Below are 19,196 nucleotides of genomic sequence, written 5' to 3' on the forward strand. Positions count from 1 at the left end.
TCTTCCACAATAAATTGGAACAAATATGTATAAAACCTAATAAGTAGTTTTGTTCAATCTTATTTGCTATATATTTATATTTTCATGAAATAACTAACCTTAAAATAAATTGTATATTAGATTAGCAATTATATAATTTATGGTTGGGTGCAGTGGCTCATGGCTGTATTTCTAGCACTTTAGAAGGCCGAGGGGGCAAATTGCCTGAGTTCAGGAGTTCGAGACCACCTTGGGCAACATGGTGAAACCCCGTCTCTACTAAAAATACGAAAGAAATTAGCCAGGCGTGATGCTGGGTGCCTGTAGCCTCAGCTCCTCGGGAGGCTGAGACTCGACAATTGCTTGAAGCCAACCCAGGAGGTGGAGGTTGCAGAGAGCCGAGATCGTGCCACTGCACTCCAGTCTAGGTGACAAAGCTAGACTCCGTCTCAAAAAAAAAAAAAAAAAAAAAGGTAGCAATTATATAATTCAAACTGAAAGAAGATTTATTTTTAATATAGTCAAATAAAAGACCCCCAAAAACCATATCACATGAATGGTATAATTATTTCTTTTATTATTTTGGATCAGTTACAACATGAAGAAATGATATATACTTAATATTTGTCACATCATGTTTATTAAACCAACCAAGCAGCATGAAAAGAAATAGTCTAATAGCTAAAAACTATATATCAGGATAAAATGTATTTGTCACTAGAAAAATATGTTTTAAATAGAACAATATGTCTACTTGGAAAATAATTATAAAATGCAGCCACAGAAATATATTTTGTCATGTACAGTAGATATTTAAATAAATATAAAAATAAAATTTTAATGGATTAAAATAGCTTCTACACACTAATGAAGTGTTGTTATTTTACTTAAGAAGAAAAATGAAATAGATATTTTGTTTAGGATATTTTAAAGTTACTTTCTGTGTCTACCACTTAAAACCTAACTCTAAAGTATGTTTTTTTCTTATAAGCACACAATGCAATAAAAAGTTCTAAAATATAACCATTAAATCAGCTAAAAGAGACAACATATGGGTTTTATTAAGTCAGTAATTCTATGAATTAAAAATAAAAATAAAAACTGATGTCACATTTTAAAAAATCATGGTAGCATGAAGATTTAACTTTTCTTTCCCAAAATTTATAAGCTCAATTACTGTGAATGTTTTAAGTCTTCTAAAATACATATTCATTCATGTACAAAATGTATAAGCATCATTTGCCGTGTATAAAACACACACCACACACACACACACACACACACAAGCTACAAACCTCTAAAATTTAGTCACTCAATTCAGAAAGGGAGTAGCTGGCAAAGAAGTTAATAGGAAAGAGTAAGGCTAACAAGACAGATGATAAAGTATTTTAATAAGAATTCACTGAAGGAGGGGAATTAGGTAAGTGCATAAATATGTATAGCCTAAGCCAGAATAAAAATGCTTCTTATGAGAAGTACCTCTAAAATATTTCTGGGTTCAGAGATGAGATTCCAACTGATTGAATGGAACAAACATATCATAGAAGAGCTAGCACATTAAAAAGACTGTGGAAAGGGTAAGATTTCAGAGCACTGCAGAAGGAGAAAAAGGAGAATTCCAAGTGGAAGGATGAACAAGGATGAATCTAGGTCTTGTTACAGAAAGTTAGAATAGTCAGCTTTGGTTGTTTCTTCTAGCTGCATATAGCAATTTCATAGTTAACCTGTCAGGTTACTCAAGAATTTATACTTTAACATTTCTATAGATAATAACATTATTTTCTATCAAATTCTATACTTATAATTCTAATTCTCACTTAATTTAATAACAAATAGTTCAGTATCCAGATGTGACGGCATTGTATTTCAGTACTTCTATTTGTGTTAATATACTAACATATAACTGTAAATTAAGAGGTTCACCACAGTAGCTGATGAATGATTAAAGCATAATGATTGTAATGATCGAAAGCACAAATGCATTTGTATAACTAGTGAGCAAATGGAAATTCTAAAATGAATTTATAAAGCAATGGTACTGCTTTCTGAGACTTGCAAACATTATTTACTGTAAAATGTGGAAGAATTGACCCTTAAATGCATCACTGTGCTTAACTGTATAAAAGGAGAAGTTAATTCAGTTTCTAAGATGAAATTATCTCTCCAGGCCTACTTCTTATCAGAACCTTTTTCGAATTCAGATAATTAGTCAAATAGATAAGCATGTTCTTTCATTATTTTCTCACTAAAGATAAGAGTAATTCAAAGAGATTACTTCCACTGTAGGAAAATGTTACAATTGATTTATCATTTATGATGATCTTCTGAATTTGATCCCCATTAGTGAACAATGAATATGTCAGTAGCTAATATTGTTGAATAATTTTATGGACTCTTAGGCAGGTGAACTTTCCTTTCACAGATGACTATTCAATTCTATCTCTTTGAAAAAATATATAACCAATGTCAGAATTATTACTCTTTATCACTGTATTTTTCCATGGAATGGAAATTTCTATTTTTCTTTCCAGCCAACTTCAAATAAGACCTGAAAATATCTATTTTGGTGCAAGAAATGATAGTATAAATGCTCATGAAACTGAAGCAATAAGAAAAATCTAAATATCTTCCCAAAGATGAGTTAAAAGACAGGAGAAGGCAGGAACAAATAAATATGTTAAGAAAATTTAAGGAACAATAGATTTTTTTTAATGAGTTAACAATAAAGTTGCTTTAAAAAATTAAATACTTCTCAAATGTTGAAAGTAAAACAATAAGAACACTGAGTTAAAACCTGCACTGAAGTATGCATAAGAATAAAAGAGAAGAAATGAGAAAGATTGGGATGCTTAACCGATGTCCACATATTGAAACTAACTAAAATAATATTTCTACTTACATGTGCACTGACACACAGGAAAGGTATCAGCTAAATAAAAAATAAACTGCCGCAGTATTCAGTTAACAGTACAATAAAAAATAATTATTTCATTATGATTGCATCATGTGTTCATTGGCAGGAAGGAAGAAAAGGAAAAAAAGAAGATGGGAGAAGGAGAGATGAAGGCAGGAAAATAGAGAGGAAGTAAGGCAGACAGGAAGGCAGATAAGAAGAAAGTAAGCAAAGAAGGGAGAGAGAAGAAAGCACATTTCTAATTAAAAAACAAGCATCGTCGGCCATAATAATGATTGTCAGTCAAGATAAGACCTAAATAATCCCTTCAGTTTCTTGGATTCTTACTAGTGTGTCTGGGATTTTGCTAGTACTTTTTTAGGAACTAAGTTTTTTAAAGCACTTTAGACGAAGAAATAAGACAATCTGAATTATGGCATAGCAGAATAAGTCTTTTGTCCATGTGGTTTCCTCTCTGTAGGTTCAGAGACAAAATGCTAATAATTACAGCAGATTCTATTTTATCCACAGAAGGTTTCCAAATTCCATCACTGCAACTTTTGTAGACAAGATATAAACAAATAACACTTTGACTGATTTTCTCTGTAACCCACACTGTACCTCACTCAGTGAATGAACATGGGTTTCGTCAGGAGATCTGAATTGCCAGATAGCAAATACCCATGCATAGCTCTTAATAATTTTAGACTTCTTTATAAAAATTGCTGTTTGCATGCAGCACTTGGCCCTGCCTCATCTGTATCCTATATATGTCTGATTCCCTGCCAGTGTTTATACAGGTCCCAACAGCAGCTTGTTTCATAGGCCTCAACAGGTAGAAGGGTTCAGGAAGTGATATACATGATATGTTGTATTATCAAAGGATCAATTAAAAAAACCAAAATTTGAATTAATGCAGTTACAACACAGCAGCTTCCATATACTTTACAGATATAAAAACTCCAATGATACAGTTTTGGAAAAATATATATCACTGCACATTTTAATTCTACTTCTTCATGTTTGAATATTTGGGCTGTCTAATATGGAGGATTGCTTTTAAAGTTTACGTAAATCATTTTCCATAGTCGCTAAAGAAGATTATCATATGATTCCCATCAAATTATTTCTGTGTTCTCCACCTACAAGCTATCTGTGCTGCATTTGTAATAAATAGTTCATCGCTTGAAATTGTAATATTTTAAGTCCCCTTGGAAATTTCACATCAAAAACAACACATTTCTTTAGTTTTTATTAACTATTGAATACTATAATATGATTTACATTTTTTTCAGTGTTATATTTAAAATAAGGTTTCCAATTAAATTAAACAAACATTAAAACATGAAAGCAGGTCAGAAAGAAGGCATTGGAACTATGTTGACAACAGCACCACATCTCCCATGGTTGTTTCGGAGTCCTGACTGTGGTTAGAACTGATACCAGTGTCCGAGTCCGTGTCATTTGTGTAATTGCTAAATACTCTTTGAGTAAAGGGAGGAATCTCCCCGTTGCTACTGGAAACCTCAGATTCCTTCACTCTGTTTTCCTTTAACTGGCACCCATCTTTGTTGCTAATATGAAGTGAATTGAATTCCTTGGCCAGGAGTTCATATTCTTTTTCTTTCATCTGAAGCAATGAGTCACTGTATTTAATCTCTTTCTGGATGCCACTCAAATGAGAGTGAATTTTCAAACCAGCTTTCATGCTTTTCTCCAAATCACACTTAACACTCTCTAAATTAGAATTTTCCAGTTCACTTGCAACTGCCCCTTCCGCATCTTCATTTATATCAATGCAAACACTTTTTACCTCTTTTTCTATTTCAGCAGACAGCTTATCAATGAGTATTCGGTAATATTTCAGTCGTTCTTCCAGCTGTTCAATTCCATCACTTTCGCTCAGGTCCTCCAGAGTCTGGTTTTCCTCATACTGCAAGTCTAGATTTTGCTCAACTTCACTGAAACTGGGCATTAAATATGCATCCTGAACGTAGTTTTCTCCATCATTTTCTACCCGATCAAGATGGAACTTAGCTTCACACTTTTCAATTTCCAGATCCAGCTCTTTCATCCTCTTGACTTGCTGATGAATAGTATGGTCCTGGGAAATGATGAGATGAACTAATGTCTCCATATTATCTCGCTCATGAGAAACTGTGTCCTGCTTAATTTTGGCCAGTTTCCGGAAAGTTTTTCTGACTATTCTTTTTTGTTTATCTGGTGGTAATGTCTTCATGTAGTTTGCTGGGCTGAGCTCCCACATTTTTTCTGTGTTTTGCACTAATTTGGCTTCAGCTGTCCGCCACAAAGGAACTGGTAAAAAAGCATCTGCTTTAACCAAAACAAATTGCATATTGGGCTGCTCATCTCCCCATGCTTTCCAAAGCTTCAGGATTCTAGTTAATGGAGGAAGAACCCGTTCTGAGCCTCTCCACTTCTCTATGATGCAGTAATCACTGGGCTTCCCCAGAAGAAATCGTTTCTCTCCAAATGTAGCCTCATGTTCCTCAAGCAAAGCCTGGATGACATCAGCAGAGGTGGTGCGTTTAGTCAGCCCACACACAATCTTCTCTTCTTGGCAAACCCAAACCACAATTTCCTTCTCTTCTGAATCCATGTCTTTAGTTGGAGATCTGAAAGAAAAACAAAAGCACATTATATTTCTGTCATCGCCTGTGTAAACTCAGAAAGATGGTTTAACATTAATACGCTTTCTAGATTTTTACCCTTAATGAAAGAGGCATTTTAAAGTTGAGAATAAGAGTCAGAAGAATTGGCCGCGTGTGGTGGCTCATGCCTGTAATCCCAGCATTTTCAGAGGCCGAGGCGGGTGGATCACCTGAAGTCAGAAGTTTGAGACCAGCCTGGCCAACATGGATAAACCCCGTCTCTACTAAAAATACAAAAATTAGCCGGGCGTGGTGATGGACACCCTCAGGCGGCTGAGGCCGGAGAATTGCTTTAATCCAGGAGGTGGTGGTTGCAGGGAGTGGAGATTGTGCCACTGCCCTGCAGCCTGAGCAACAGAGTGAGCTCCATCTCAAAAAAAAAAAAAAAAAAAAAAAAGGAAGATTTAATTATTTAATGCAAGAAAAATATAAAAACCATGGAAAGAATCTTAATTATCTTTTTATTTCCTAGCGGGCTCTAGAAAGAGCAAACTTTCATTCAAGACAACTGAGGCTATTTTAATTAAAGCATAGGTAGCAATAGTGAAATCATAGAGTTAAAAATAGTACAAAATGGAAAAATAGTCATTCTTTTTCATTAACAACTGTTTATTTCATGCCAACTATATGGCCAGACACATCTAAAGGTACTAAGGATACAGTAATAAACAAAGAAGACAAGAATGCTGACATGAATATGTAACTAATGTAATATCAAATTGCAGTAAATGCTCTGAAGAAAATTAAATGGGGTGAAGAAATAGAAAATGACCTGGAAGAACGGCAGTCTATTTTACGTTGAGTGCTTAGGACAGTCTTCCCCAAGGAGGTGACATTTGCATAGCGATATCAATTATCACAAAGAGGCAATCAGAGTTCTCAGGAAAGAATTCCAGGAACAATGAGCAGAAGTATAAGGATCTAGGGACAGCAATAACGTGAATGTAGTTGAAAGCTGAGGATAGCAGAGTTGGAAATTGCTGCCGGTGGGAAGGAGAGATTAAATAATAGGCAACGGAGGGGATGGAGAAAAGCAACATCTCCTTTCTCCATCCCCTACTTTGGAGAAAGAGGAAGCTAAAGAGTTAGCTAACATTTTCCTAAACTCAAGCAGCTGGAAAGTTTTAAGCAGAGGTGAAACTAATTTATTCTTTACATATGTCTGTCTTCTGTTTGTGAAATGGACTGGAAAATAGAATAAAAATTAGAAGCAAGAAGTCTATTGCATCAGTCTAGAAAAGAGATGATGATTTCCCGGACTAGAGTTTTAACAATACAGATATCATAAAGGAATCAGAGTTGAGATATAGATGGTTACACAGATAGATCCCCCCTACCCAGCACACAGAGGCACACGCATGTATTTATGTAAATATACATGTACATATGGGCTTGATAGTACTTTCCTCTGTATTATATAAGGGCAAGTGGGAAAAAATCACGTCAGTTCTCTGGAGAAAAAATTGACACAAGTAGTAAAAGCAGCAAAACTTCCACGGTGTCTAGATCATATCTATTGGAAAATTTTTAAGATCATACTTTCCATCATGACTATACATCAAGTTGACTGTGTCTTTCATAATATCTCTTTAAAAGAATGCTATGGCCGGGCGCGGTGGCTCAAGCCTGTAATCCCAGCACTTTGGGAGGCTGAGACGGGCGGATCACAAGGTCAGGAGATCGAGACCATCCTGGCTAACACGGTGAAACCCCGTCTCTACTAAAAAATACAAAAAACTAGCCGGGCGAGGTGGCGGGCGCCTGTGGTCCCAGCTACTCCGGAGGCTGAGGCAGGAGAATGGCGTAAACCCGGGAGGCGGAGCTTGCAGTGAGCTGAGATCCGGCCACTGCACTCCAGCCTGGGCGACAGAGCGAGACTCAGTCTCAAAAAAAAGAATTCTATGAAACAAATGACACAAAATGAATTATGCTACAATGTGATTTCCGATGGTATAACAGTTTTGAGTAGTAATTGGCTTCTTGTGAAAGTTAAGTCAAAATCATTTATTGCTTTACTTATATGGTGCACTCAAAGGATATGACTCCAGGAACCACTTACCAAAGAAAATTTCTCTGGCTCCTATAATAATTTAACATTTAGAATTTATAGTGTTTATGTTTTGGTAGCAATAGTGATTAATTCTATGTTGTTATCTTTATTTTAAATTAACTAACTCTTATACTTTGGTTACTAACTCACCTGAAATCAAAAAGTTATTACTAAAGGTGAAAGATAAATCAGGGATGCCAAGTAACACTGAAGATTAGGGCAAACTCCTAACAAAAAATGTCCAAGAAAATGTAAGTATTCACATGGAGGAAGTAAAATATTATAGTTGATTACTCAAAAAATCACACTGAGTTGTGATAATTCTCTTATAAAATATTTTGCACTTAATGACTCAATATTGAGTATTATATTTTGAAGTAAGTATGATATTTGACAATGTTTATAATTCATCATTTAATAATTGCAAGCAACAAAAGAGTAGGTTAGAAATTAGGACACCAAACTTACTTTCATATTTTGATTAGTAGAGAAATAAGACACAAATACTTTGTAAACAAAAACAAGTAAGTTCTTTAAGTAAGTGATACTACTATCTGTGTTATGGCTATATAGCACGAGTCAGCTCTAAATAAATCCTTACCTTAATATGTTTTAATTGTGTACATGCAGTATCCAAAATTAGTATAAATGTTTTTGTACCATGTAGAGTTAATTTACTTCAACTAGGATATTTGAAAATCAGTAAACAATATTCTATGTACTTATTGCATGTTAAATTGCAAAATTTTATTGTAAACTTTTATAAATAATGGTAAAAATAAAATTAAATAGTTGTCATAATTATCAACCTTATAATGCTAGTAGTTGTTATGTTAAAACTAAGGAGAAATTTGTTTTATGTTATTTTTTAGTATTTAAGATTAAATTCTAAAAGAAATCCTGTTCAAAATAAATAGCATTAAAGATAGTAACTATCTATCATAAAGTATCTACAATGTCCCAGGCACTGTTCAAATCTCTTGCATGTACTAAGTAATTTAATTGTCACCATTCTGTAATGTAGGTAAAAATATTACCCCCATTTTACAGATAAAGTGAGGCACAAGAGGTGTTAGTAACTTGCCTGAGGTCACACAGTGAGTGGTGCAATGAAGGTCCAAACATAAGCAAGAAAACTGGCTCCAGAGTCTGCCGTTTTAACCACTACACTATAAAAACAAATTTCTAAGTCTGATAATTTAGATATGTGGATTAATTTGGAAATAAAATGAACCACTTTTTTAATAAGAACTTAAATTAGTCTTAGATACCAAGGGAATGAACCACAGTGCCCCATTAGAGCACTCAATTGATCAAGGAAGAACTTTTTCCACTAGGCAGCCATAAAGAAATGTGTGCAGAAATTATTCTCTTCTGTGCCTTTTTAAATTTTAGTCAAATCTTGTTTTATAACTCATGCAGTAATAAAAGATTTCTGCTGACCTGGATATCTCCCTTAGCTGACAAAACTCTCATGTAACCAAAACCCTCTGTTGTTGTCTTCTTAGACCTATCTCCTGTAGCAGACCTACAATTTTTTCATCCCTACACTAGAGCACTGAAGGAGACTCAGAAACTGAGCATATAATCATTTTTACTAGTAGAATAATAATGATGATGATGATGATGTATGTGACGATTCCCAAATACTCCCATGACCCCTATTCCTATTGGAATCCTTCCTGCTTTGGAAGGATCAAGTTCTTGTATATTGTGACCTCCTCTAGAGATCTGCCATTTTCAGCTCACATGGAAAGAACACTAATGATCATCATGCACATTGGTTCTATGTTACATATTTAAAAGTAATGCCTTATTAATAACCTCACAATCTGACTGGCTCCAGAACTATCATTTTCTGTCTTTCTTTTTAAAATCTGCCCCAAATGTCCTTGTATTTTCTGCAGTCAGCTATTTCTCAATATTTTGGGGAAATTTTAGAATCATGCAAACAGAACAATTTTTAAAACTTCTTCTGAACACATTTAAAAGTAATAACCATCTATTACTGAATTTAGGCAATAAATCATTCACAACTATTATATGGTTCACCAGGCCTAGAGTCTACTTTATAGCAGACTTAGGATTTATTTAAAATAAACCATATTTTATAATGTGGCTGTGGCTGAGTTTGTATTCATTTATTCCACAAATGTTTGTTAAGCACCTCCTCTGTGACTGGCACTGTCATGGGAAATGTGTATGATACAAAGATATACGTAATTTATAAGAAAATGTTTCTCTCTTATTGTGGGGAAAGTGCCAGGATTGAGAATGGAACATTTGTTTGTTTATTGGTGGTTCCAGTGCTGAATTCCTTAATACATTAGTAGCACCCAGTTGCTAGACGGATATAGACTTACGACCCTCAGTATCATTTCATAAAGTTAAAAAAATTTAAAAATATAGAAAGTATATGGAATAAATATCCATCAAAAATTAAATCAGTTTAGAAATCTTAAATAATCATTACTTTATAGACATAAATGTTTTCATTTGGTCACAGCCCTATGAAAACCTAGTCATCTGATATAAATAAATATTTTAACACTCGATCTGGGCCTAAATAAAATGTTCCCATCTCAACCTTTCAAAATGTACTGTTTAGTAGAAATAATGATATCCACAAATGCAAACACAACAAAAGGTTAAACATACAAATTTAGATTAGATAGCTTGGTTTGTTATGTAATACCATGTAACAAACAGTTCTTATCTAATGGATTCAAATCTAGTAGTTGAGACACATAACCTCCAATTCTAATGCAACAGCGGATTGCATAAAATATACACATATATTGCATGTGTAAAATTGTTATTTGTTCTGTGTTACTTTGCTTTATGTGTGTGTTTCTTGGGGCTGAGCAGATAAACATTGCTTTATTCTGTTTTTAATTTATAAAATCTCATATCCCAAGATTTATGTCTATTTTCTATTCTTATCTGTGTTTTGGTTTCACTGATGAACAATCCCACTGCCAATTTGATTGTTATTATTCCTTTTTTTTTTTCCTTTTCAGCTCACCATACTCTGCTCTTGCTCACTCAATACTTTTTAATACCTCAAATATGTTTTCCTGTTCATTGGAAATATGTTTATTGATATTTACAATTTTCAATCCAATGAAGATATTTCTATTTTAGAGGTTTCTTGGGCAACAGCCCTGAAGTTAGGAACCCATGTATAAGGCATTACTAATGTTATCCCCATTTTACAGATGACATAACTGAGGCAAGGAGAGGGAAAGTCACTTGCCTAGTCACAAAGCTAGGAAGTAGGAGTTTTCCTTCCAGCTCTGGCTTTATACTTTAACCTATAATCCCTGAAAGTGGATTACAATAGCTATTAAGATTACTCACTTACAAATATTTTCCAATTTATATGAATTGATTACATGTCAATAGTTACTTTTAAATTAACACTTGGAACTCAATGTACTTTTCTTCATAAAATTAATGTTTTACCTACTATAGTTAATCAAACTCCTGGGTTGAATGCTTTTAGGTAAAGTATAATTTTGCCTTCCTTTAACTTTATGATCTTCTTCATGAACATTCAGTATAAAGGCAAGCATTGAGAGAGTCCCCTGTATCTGATTCTGGAATACTAGATGAATAGGGGCTGAGATTGAAGGCAGACGGTAAGACTGATATTGATGTTGGTTCCAGGAGTGATCCTCACTAGATACTCTGGAAGGGAGTAACCAACAGGTGGATGTCCTGATGGGCACCTCTATAGGAATACCATCATTTGTTTGCAAGTGTAGATTAGTTTAAATTAACTGGTTATAAAATAGAGATTTCCTGGATTATGGAATTCCAAATGTATTACTCCTATATTACATTATAGAGGAAAAGCTTTTACTCAAAAAATTGTACATTTAACAGAATAAAGTAACAACCACACTCACACTTAATTCATGCCAATTTCAGTTTAGAATTTTAGGTTAATTTGATAACTGTTATCTTCACAATTTGCCAGTGGATATAAAATTTCATAAGCCAGAATTCAGTGGGGTCATGTCTTCAAAGTATAGTAGTTAGCATGCTAATAGCTTATCATCCATGAACTTTCTTTAATAAATTATATGGTCAAAATATTTGAATCAGTTATCTACATCATTACTTATAACAAGGTAATGTACCAGATGTCCACTTTAAGCAGGTAAAACAATGAATAAATAAAAACTCAGAGTATCACCTTACACAATGTTAATTACGGTATGTTACATTTTGTTTCTGATTAAAACACATCACAATCAATAAAACTTAAGACATTTTACAATGAAATATACGTTCAAAATTGAATAACATTATAGCTGTGATTGCACTTGATTTGAACTAGTTTGTCCATTTCAAGAATGGTTCCTAACAGAAGAGAAAATGCTTTTTACTCATATTTAAACTATGACTCCCACCAATTCATAACTACTTCACACAATTATCTTTTACTATGTTTTAGTTATTGGAAATTGAATGAAAAACAATTCAAAACATTATTGAAAATATTTTGTTACACTATATACATATATTATGCTACAACTATAATTACATAGTATACATTTATGAAATTTCTTATGCACATAACTATCCTTAGTTGTATATTTGAAACCTTGTTAAATTTGAAAACATTAAATACATCCTAAGGTTTCCACAGAAATATTTTGTTGTGTTGCTTAACATACTTCTGTTTATTTTAAAGATAGTTTATAATCACATAGTATGTTTGAAAATTATCAATATATACACAAGAAAAATTTTTAATGTTCATAATGCTATATAATGTACATTTTAATTTAATAACCCCCGAAATATTGAGATTCATTTGCAAATAATTTGAAAAATATATAGCAGGGATGATTGGACTTGAAAATTTAAATTTAAGATTTTATCTTAATTTTTATGAACAGATTTAAAAAAATCAGCTACATTATTTTTTCATATTCTATATATTCTTCACTATAAAACTGCAATGTAGATATATGACATATTTCTGCAAGTAAAAATACGAGTAATAGAGGTAGAAAATTGTGGAAAATATACTGTATAAATACAGGTATTAAGAATGATAATAAAGTAACCACTATTATTACTTAATACAGAGAGTGGTATAGTGTTTTTGGTACTCTTATTCAGTAACCTTATTGATTTTACTATAGTAGTTAACAATATTATTTTATAAATATTTTCTAACTTATACACAATATTTTTTCACCTGTTTCAACCAGTCTATTTTTTTTATTGGCATGTACACTACCAAAATAAAATAACTCTTAACCAAGTAAGAGACATTGTAAAAAATCACTAATATACACGTTGGATCAAAGATGAGCCAAGAATGTTTTTAATCTTCCCCGATTTATAGTTTTCTGGTTTTGATTAAATTTGTGCTAATGAGACACACTTCACTGAAAAGACAGATATATACTTGGTTATTCGCCTACACCAGTTTCATTATTCAGGTTTTGCCTTTTTCGAATATCTTCATCATAAATTCAAGAGGATTTATATACTACATGAAACTTTCAACAACATGTGTTAGCCTCAGAGGTATTTTTCCAAAATAACTTTGAAATATTAGTGAAAAATTGAATATGGGACTTTTTACATTGACTCTATTGTGAAGCAAGCACTTAAAATGATTCTCCACTGATAATTAGCATTAATAACACAGAAACAATTACACAGAATTAAAATGAGTTGGCTTGTAATAAAAAAGACACATTCATACAATCAAATATTCTTTCAAAATACTTTAATTGACTAAGCACAAAGCATCAAGACATAAATTAGCAGTTTAAATCCTGAAGTTTTAAGATAAAATATTGTCTATGATATTGTAGCATCAAATTGGAGATTCAACAAAATTTATATTTATAGAAAAGGAATTTAGTGTGGAGGTAGAGAAAAATGAAGCTAAGTGGATAAATGTATAAAATTTGGCCATCTTTATTCAGTGGCCCAAAGATAAAAGGCACGAAAGTTGGCCCTGGAAAATCAATCAAAGAGCAAAATTTCTTTCTAGTGTATCATAGACATTAAACTTTGGCTAAAATTTTATGTATAAAACTTAGCAGGAACCCACTTTCAAAACAATAAGAATAAATAAATATTAAATTATTAAGAATAATTACATTATAAGATATGCTTCTAAAACCCAGTATATGAACACCAGGATGTAACCTGTAAATATTATGGAAAATATTTGGAACTTTGAGTGCATTTTTCCATAGAACATGTGAAACAACTCTCGATTTCCCAGGCCAGCCTGGAAAGTATAATACTAACACAATGTAGCTACTATGTAAAGGAGTGATTCCAAGGGAAATGCTTTTATTGCTTGAGTCTCTGCAGAAAAAGCCTTCGTGCTTGAAAATCAGAGTCTGGACTTTTTCAGTTTCAACCTATTGGTGGCACCTATGCCTAGAGATTGTGAGGGAAACTTCCATCAGATTGAAGGATGAGACCTGTGAAGCTTTGGGGGCATATCTGAGTCTTGGCCAGCTTCCCAAAGACTAGTCTTTGTTTCCTTCTTATTACCACTGTTTATTCTTTAAACTGAAATTTATCTCAGTGGTTCCCTACCAAGGGTGATTTTGCCCCCGGGAGATATGTGACAATGTGTAGACACATTTTTGGTTTTCACATCAGGTGGCACTGTTGACACACCCTCTTCCAGATTTTAAACAAAACAGTATGTATCCAGTGATTAGAAGCCAGAAAGATAAATATCCTACAATGCACAAGACAGCTTCTCATATCAAATAATTATCTGGCCTGAAATGTCAATAGTGGCACTGTTGACAAGCCCTGTTCCAGATTTAAAATAAAACATACTTTCAGCACAGCTCCCCTTTTCCCTCTTTTTTCTTACCACTTCTAGGAATCTAATAGTAAAATGTATTAAAGCAAAAATAACAAGCCAGGGAGATGCAGTAATCTCAAGTAGTCTAAAACATATGATGAAAGTTGGCATTCTATTTAACGAAATATGAATAGGACTTTTTTTTTTTTTTTTTTTTTTTGCTCCTTTTCATCCCACCATCAACCTTTATACTTGCTATAATTAATTCTACCCAACTGGGCCTCTTTGTTAACTCCAGAACTGGTTCTAAGGAACAGGATTAATTTTAGTTCATGGAAAGGCTTCCATTCATAGCCTTGTAAATTTTTCTTTTTGATTAAGAAATTGTATTTGAATATATGGCCACTATATACGGGAAATGAGCTATGGGACAAAAAGAAGATGTGTGGATGACATGACATACTTGGAATGGTTTAGACCCATGCAGTGATGGTTGTGTTAGGGATGGGAGTCAGCACAATGGTTTATTGCAATTCTCTTATATGCCTTCCTTGAAGTTATTTCTGTCCTGGACAGAAGGGACAAACAAAAATCAGAATTAGGAAGGAAGATTTCTAGGCACTCAAAGTTTAAGGAAAGAGATGGCCAAGAAATTATCTGCAGTCTTTACACGGTGAAAGGGAAACTCCACAGACAACTGTAGGAAATAAGAGAGAGAGAGAAAAAAAACAAAAACCTCTAGTTTAGGGGAGCTGTAGGCATAAAAGATAGGTCTAAACAAGTCAGGGACAACCTTTAAAAATAGCCTAGCAATAAAATTAAACTGAATATAACATTATGTTGCTTTTGTTGTCCAGAAGACATTCTGGAATCTAATATGGTCACAAAGTCACCCTTATTCATGTGAATTGGTGACATCCATTATTCCATGCATTGTGTTTCTGATTGCTGAATATAAAACAATGGTTACTCCTTTGGGTATACACCCAGTAATGAGATTGCTGAGTCTAATGGTATTTCTGATTTTAGGTCTTTGAGGAATTGCCACACTGTCTTCCACAATGACTGAACTAATTTTCACTCCTCTGAAAAGTGTATAATCATTAATTTTTTTCCACCTTACCATCATCTGTTATTTTTGATTTTTTTAATAGTAGCCATTCTGACTGGCATGAGATGGTATGGTATCTCATTGTTGTTCTGATTTGCATTTCTCTAATGATCAATGATATTGAACTTTTTTTCCTATGATGGTTGGTTGCATGTATGTCTTCAAAAAAAAGAAAAATACACATTACATTAAACCAAATAAAACTGCCTATATTCTGACTTAAAAAATAAAGTATCTGTTCATGTCATTTGCCCACTTTTTTATGGGATTGTTTGTTTTTTACTTGTAAATTTAAGTTCCTTATAGAGGCTAGATATAAAACCACATGTACTCACGCATATGTTCATTGCAGCACTAGTCACAATCGCAAAGACATGGAATCAAACTAAATGCCCATCAACGGTAGACTGGAAAACGAAAATGTGGTTCATATACACCATGGAATACTATGAAGCTGTAAAAGAATGAGATCATGTCCTTACAAGGATATGAACAGAAATGGAGTCCATTATCCTGGACAAACTAACATAGAAACAGAAAACCAAGTACTGCATGTTCTCACTTGTAAGTGGGAGCTAAATGATGAGAACACGTGGACATATAGAGGGCAACAACACACTGGTGTCTTTCAGAGGGTGGAGGATAGGAGGAGGGAGAGGTTCAGGCAAAATAACTAATGGGTACTAGGCTTAATACCCAGGTGAGGGGATAATCTGTATAACAAACCCCCATGACACAAGTTTACCTATGTTACAAACTTGCACTGGTACCCCCGAACTTAAAAGTTAAAATAAAAAAAACAATGGTTACTAATATTCTACATTTCATCAGTATTTGACTAAACTAAGCTTAGTGTTATAGCCTGATTTTTTTCATGCTATAGAAGGTAAACAAATGTTTTCAGCCAAAATTTTCTTTCCATAGAGAAAAGGGGATTATCTTTCTCATATTTTCTTAAAACACAGTGCACATAATTCCCTTCAAAATCTTCATTAAATGTCAGTACATTTTATAATAATATAATCCTCAGTAGACAGAAGCTGATTTTACTCTAACACCATTACAGAATTTTTTTTTGAGACAGAGTCTTGCTCTGTCGCCCAGGCTGGAGTGCAGTGGCGCGATCTCAGCTCACTGCAAGGTCTGCCTCTTGGGTTCACACCATTATCCTGCCTCAGCTTCCCAAGTAGCTGGGACTACAGGTGCCCACCACCACGCCTGGCTAATTTTTTGTATTTTTATTAGAGACGGGGTTTCACCGTGTTAGCCAGGATGGTCTCAATCTCCTGACCTTGTGATCTGCCCTCCTCGGCCTCCCAAAGTGCTGGGATTACAGGCGTGAGCCACCGCGCCCGGCCAAATGTGCAATTTTTAATAAAAATTTTAACAGTAAATTGCATTTATTCTATATCACTTTGCCTCCAAATTCACTGTTCATTTTAAGCTATGGTACATAAATTATTATAATTTGCTTCAACATGTATTTGTTAATGGAACTTCAGTTTTAACAAATATGATTTGGTGTTAAGGATGTAAGAGAAATGGAAGATAAAATGATTTTTATATTCAGAATATTGTCATATAGCTGGAAAGAAAAAAATATATGTTTAGAGAAATAGATTTTTAAAATTCAAGACCACATTAAGCACTACTAGAAATCATAAGATATGCTCTGTACAAATGTACTATACAATTTCAGAGAAGAAAGGCAACAACAAAGTTAAGTAGTCTTTAATAAATAATAAAAAAGACATAGAAGTTGTTCTCAATAGCTTCAATTCAGTCACAACCTCCATAACCCTTTGTAGAAAGAGCTTCAAGAGATTTAATGTGGGACGAAGGTGGTAATTTAGATCTTGTCTGTAAAGGGGACCTATTCAAATTGTGCCTTGCCTTAACATGATTAATGTGGGCATGGTAGCTGAGGAACAGCTACTTAAAAAATGGTAAGATAACTAAAGAACAGTTGAGGATAGGTAAAAGATACATTGGATAATAATAACTCATATTTATTGTATGCTTAGTAAATGTCAACAATTGTGGTAAATGCTTTATGCATATAAATTCAGTTTTCATTACAACCATATCAAATAGGTTGTATTATCAAACCCATGTTACAGATTAGAAAACTGAGGCACAAGAGATTGTTTGTTCAATGCTACCCTCAGCTAATAAGTGGAGTAAAATAAGTTTCGATAATTGAATTAGAATTGAGTCAGACCACTGATGAACTCTCTAGTAAATCTAATATAATAATCAATATGTTTTAGTAAGTTTTTTTCTGAAAACAAAATATAATATCTGAGTTAGATTTGAACTTATTGAGAAAATATGCTTTGTGGTATCATAAAAACACAAGACAGTATACATTTATTTATCAACTACATCAATGTATTATCAATATACAAAGTTATCTATCAATGCAATATTCAATAATTGATTTTCTTGAAATCAGGTGGCTTATCATACACAGACTCCTCATTTTTTAAATCAGTTTAAAAAGGAACTATAAAATTGGCTGGGCATGGTGGCTCACGCCTGTAATCCCAGCACTGTGGGATGCCAAGGCGGGAGGATTACGAGGTCAAGAAATCGAGACCATCCTGGCCAACATGGTGAAACCCCGTCTCTACTAAAAATACAAAAATTAGCTGGGCATGATGGCGTGTGCCTATAGTCCCAGCTACTCTGGAGGCTGAGGCAGGAGAATGGCATGAACCCGGGAGGCGCAGCTTCAAGAAAAAAAAAAAAAAAAGGAAATATAAAATTATTTTGTAATTTCCATGGTGAACACCTGAATAAAATATTGAATTGCCTGTTCAATTCAAATTTCTAAAAATATTGTTAAAACTGGATTAAACAAAGTTTCTTCATGGTATTGTAAACCTCCAAAACAATATAATGAGTAACTTGGAAGGAATCAAATGCATGTATCTTTGATTACTGGCTTTTTCACATACTAGGCAATTTTTTTTTTTACCTCAAGCATTCTTTTTTTTTTTTTTTTTTTAGGAGACAGGGTCTCACTACGTTGCTGGAGCTGGTCTCAACTTAAGTGATCCTCATGTCTTGGCCTCCCAAGGTGCTGGGATTACAGGCACGAGCCACGGTTCCTGGCCGCTTTAATCATTCTTGATTATACTACAATGTTTACCATAAAAATTAGCAAAATACGGATTTTAAATAAGAAAATTTAAAATGACTTATTCATTCCTGCACCTGGAGATAACTCATATTTAATTATTTTCTAATAAAAAATACCAATATTTAATGAACATTTAGTATGTGCTATGCTCTGAGTGCTTTACATGTTTAAACCTATTTAATCCATTTCCCAAACCAATGAGGATGTACTAAAATTACGCCCATTTTATAGATGAGTGAATCAATAAGTACAGATAGATCATTATGCACATCTAAGCTTAAATTTTCTCATCTACACAACACACCCAAATCACAAGTTTGTGATAAATATTAAATTACACAACATATGTGAAGTTCCTAAGCCAGTGACTGATACATAGTTAGCATTTATAATGACTAGTTCTCTGTCTGCTTTAGAAAAAAAACAAAAAAAATAAGACAACAATAATGTGGTTATATGAAGACCAGCAGAGCGCCAAGTTCATATTTGTAAATATTAGTACCTTGTCTAGATATTTAAACATACAAAGCTAAAATGTCTC

At 33.5% G+C, this 19,196-nt stretch overlaps 1 protein-coding gene across 2 annotated transcripts in view; it reads right to left on the reverse strand.

Annotated features, from left to right (window-relative positions):
* Window positions 1-536: 536 nt before the first annotated feature.
* Window positions 537-19,196, reverse strand: part of RASSF9 (Ras association domain family member 9) — a 35,163-nt gene continuing 16,503 nt past the window's right edge. Inside the window, exons 1-2 of one of the 2 annotated variants that reach the window (XM_009181281.2) lie at window positions 15,846-15,874; window positions 537-5,508 (exon numbers count right to left, since the gene is read on the reverse strand). In XM_009181281.2, the coding sequence (XP_009179545.2) occupies window positions 4,248-5,492 (1,245 nt within the window). In that variant the 5' untranslated portion in view covers window positions 5,493-5,508; window positions 15,846-15,874 and the 3' untranslated portion in view covers window positions 537-4,247. Of the gene's footprint in view, window positions 5,509-15,845; window positions 15,875-19,196 lie in introns of those variants that run through there. The other variant, XM_003906844.5, reaches the window with a different exon arrangement.

The sequence above is a fragment of the Papio anubis genome, chromosome 9 (assembly GCF_008728515.1).
Source record: "Papio anubis isolate 15944 chromosome 9, Panubis1.0, whole genome shotgun sequence".
NCBI classification, from domain to species: Eukaryota; Metazoa; Chordata; class Mammalia; order Primates; family Cercopithecidae; genus Papio; species Papio anubis.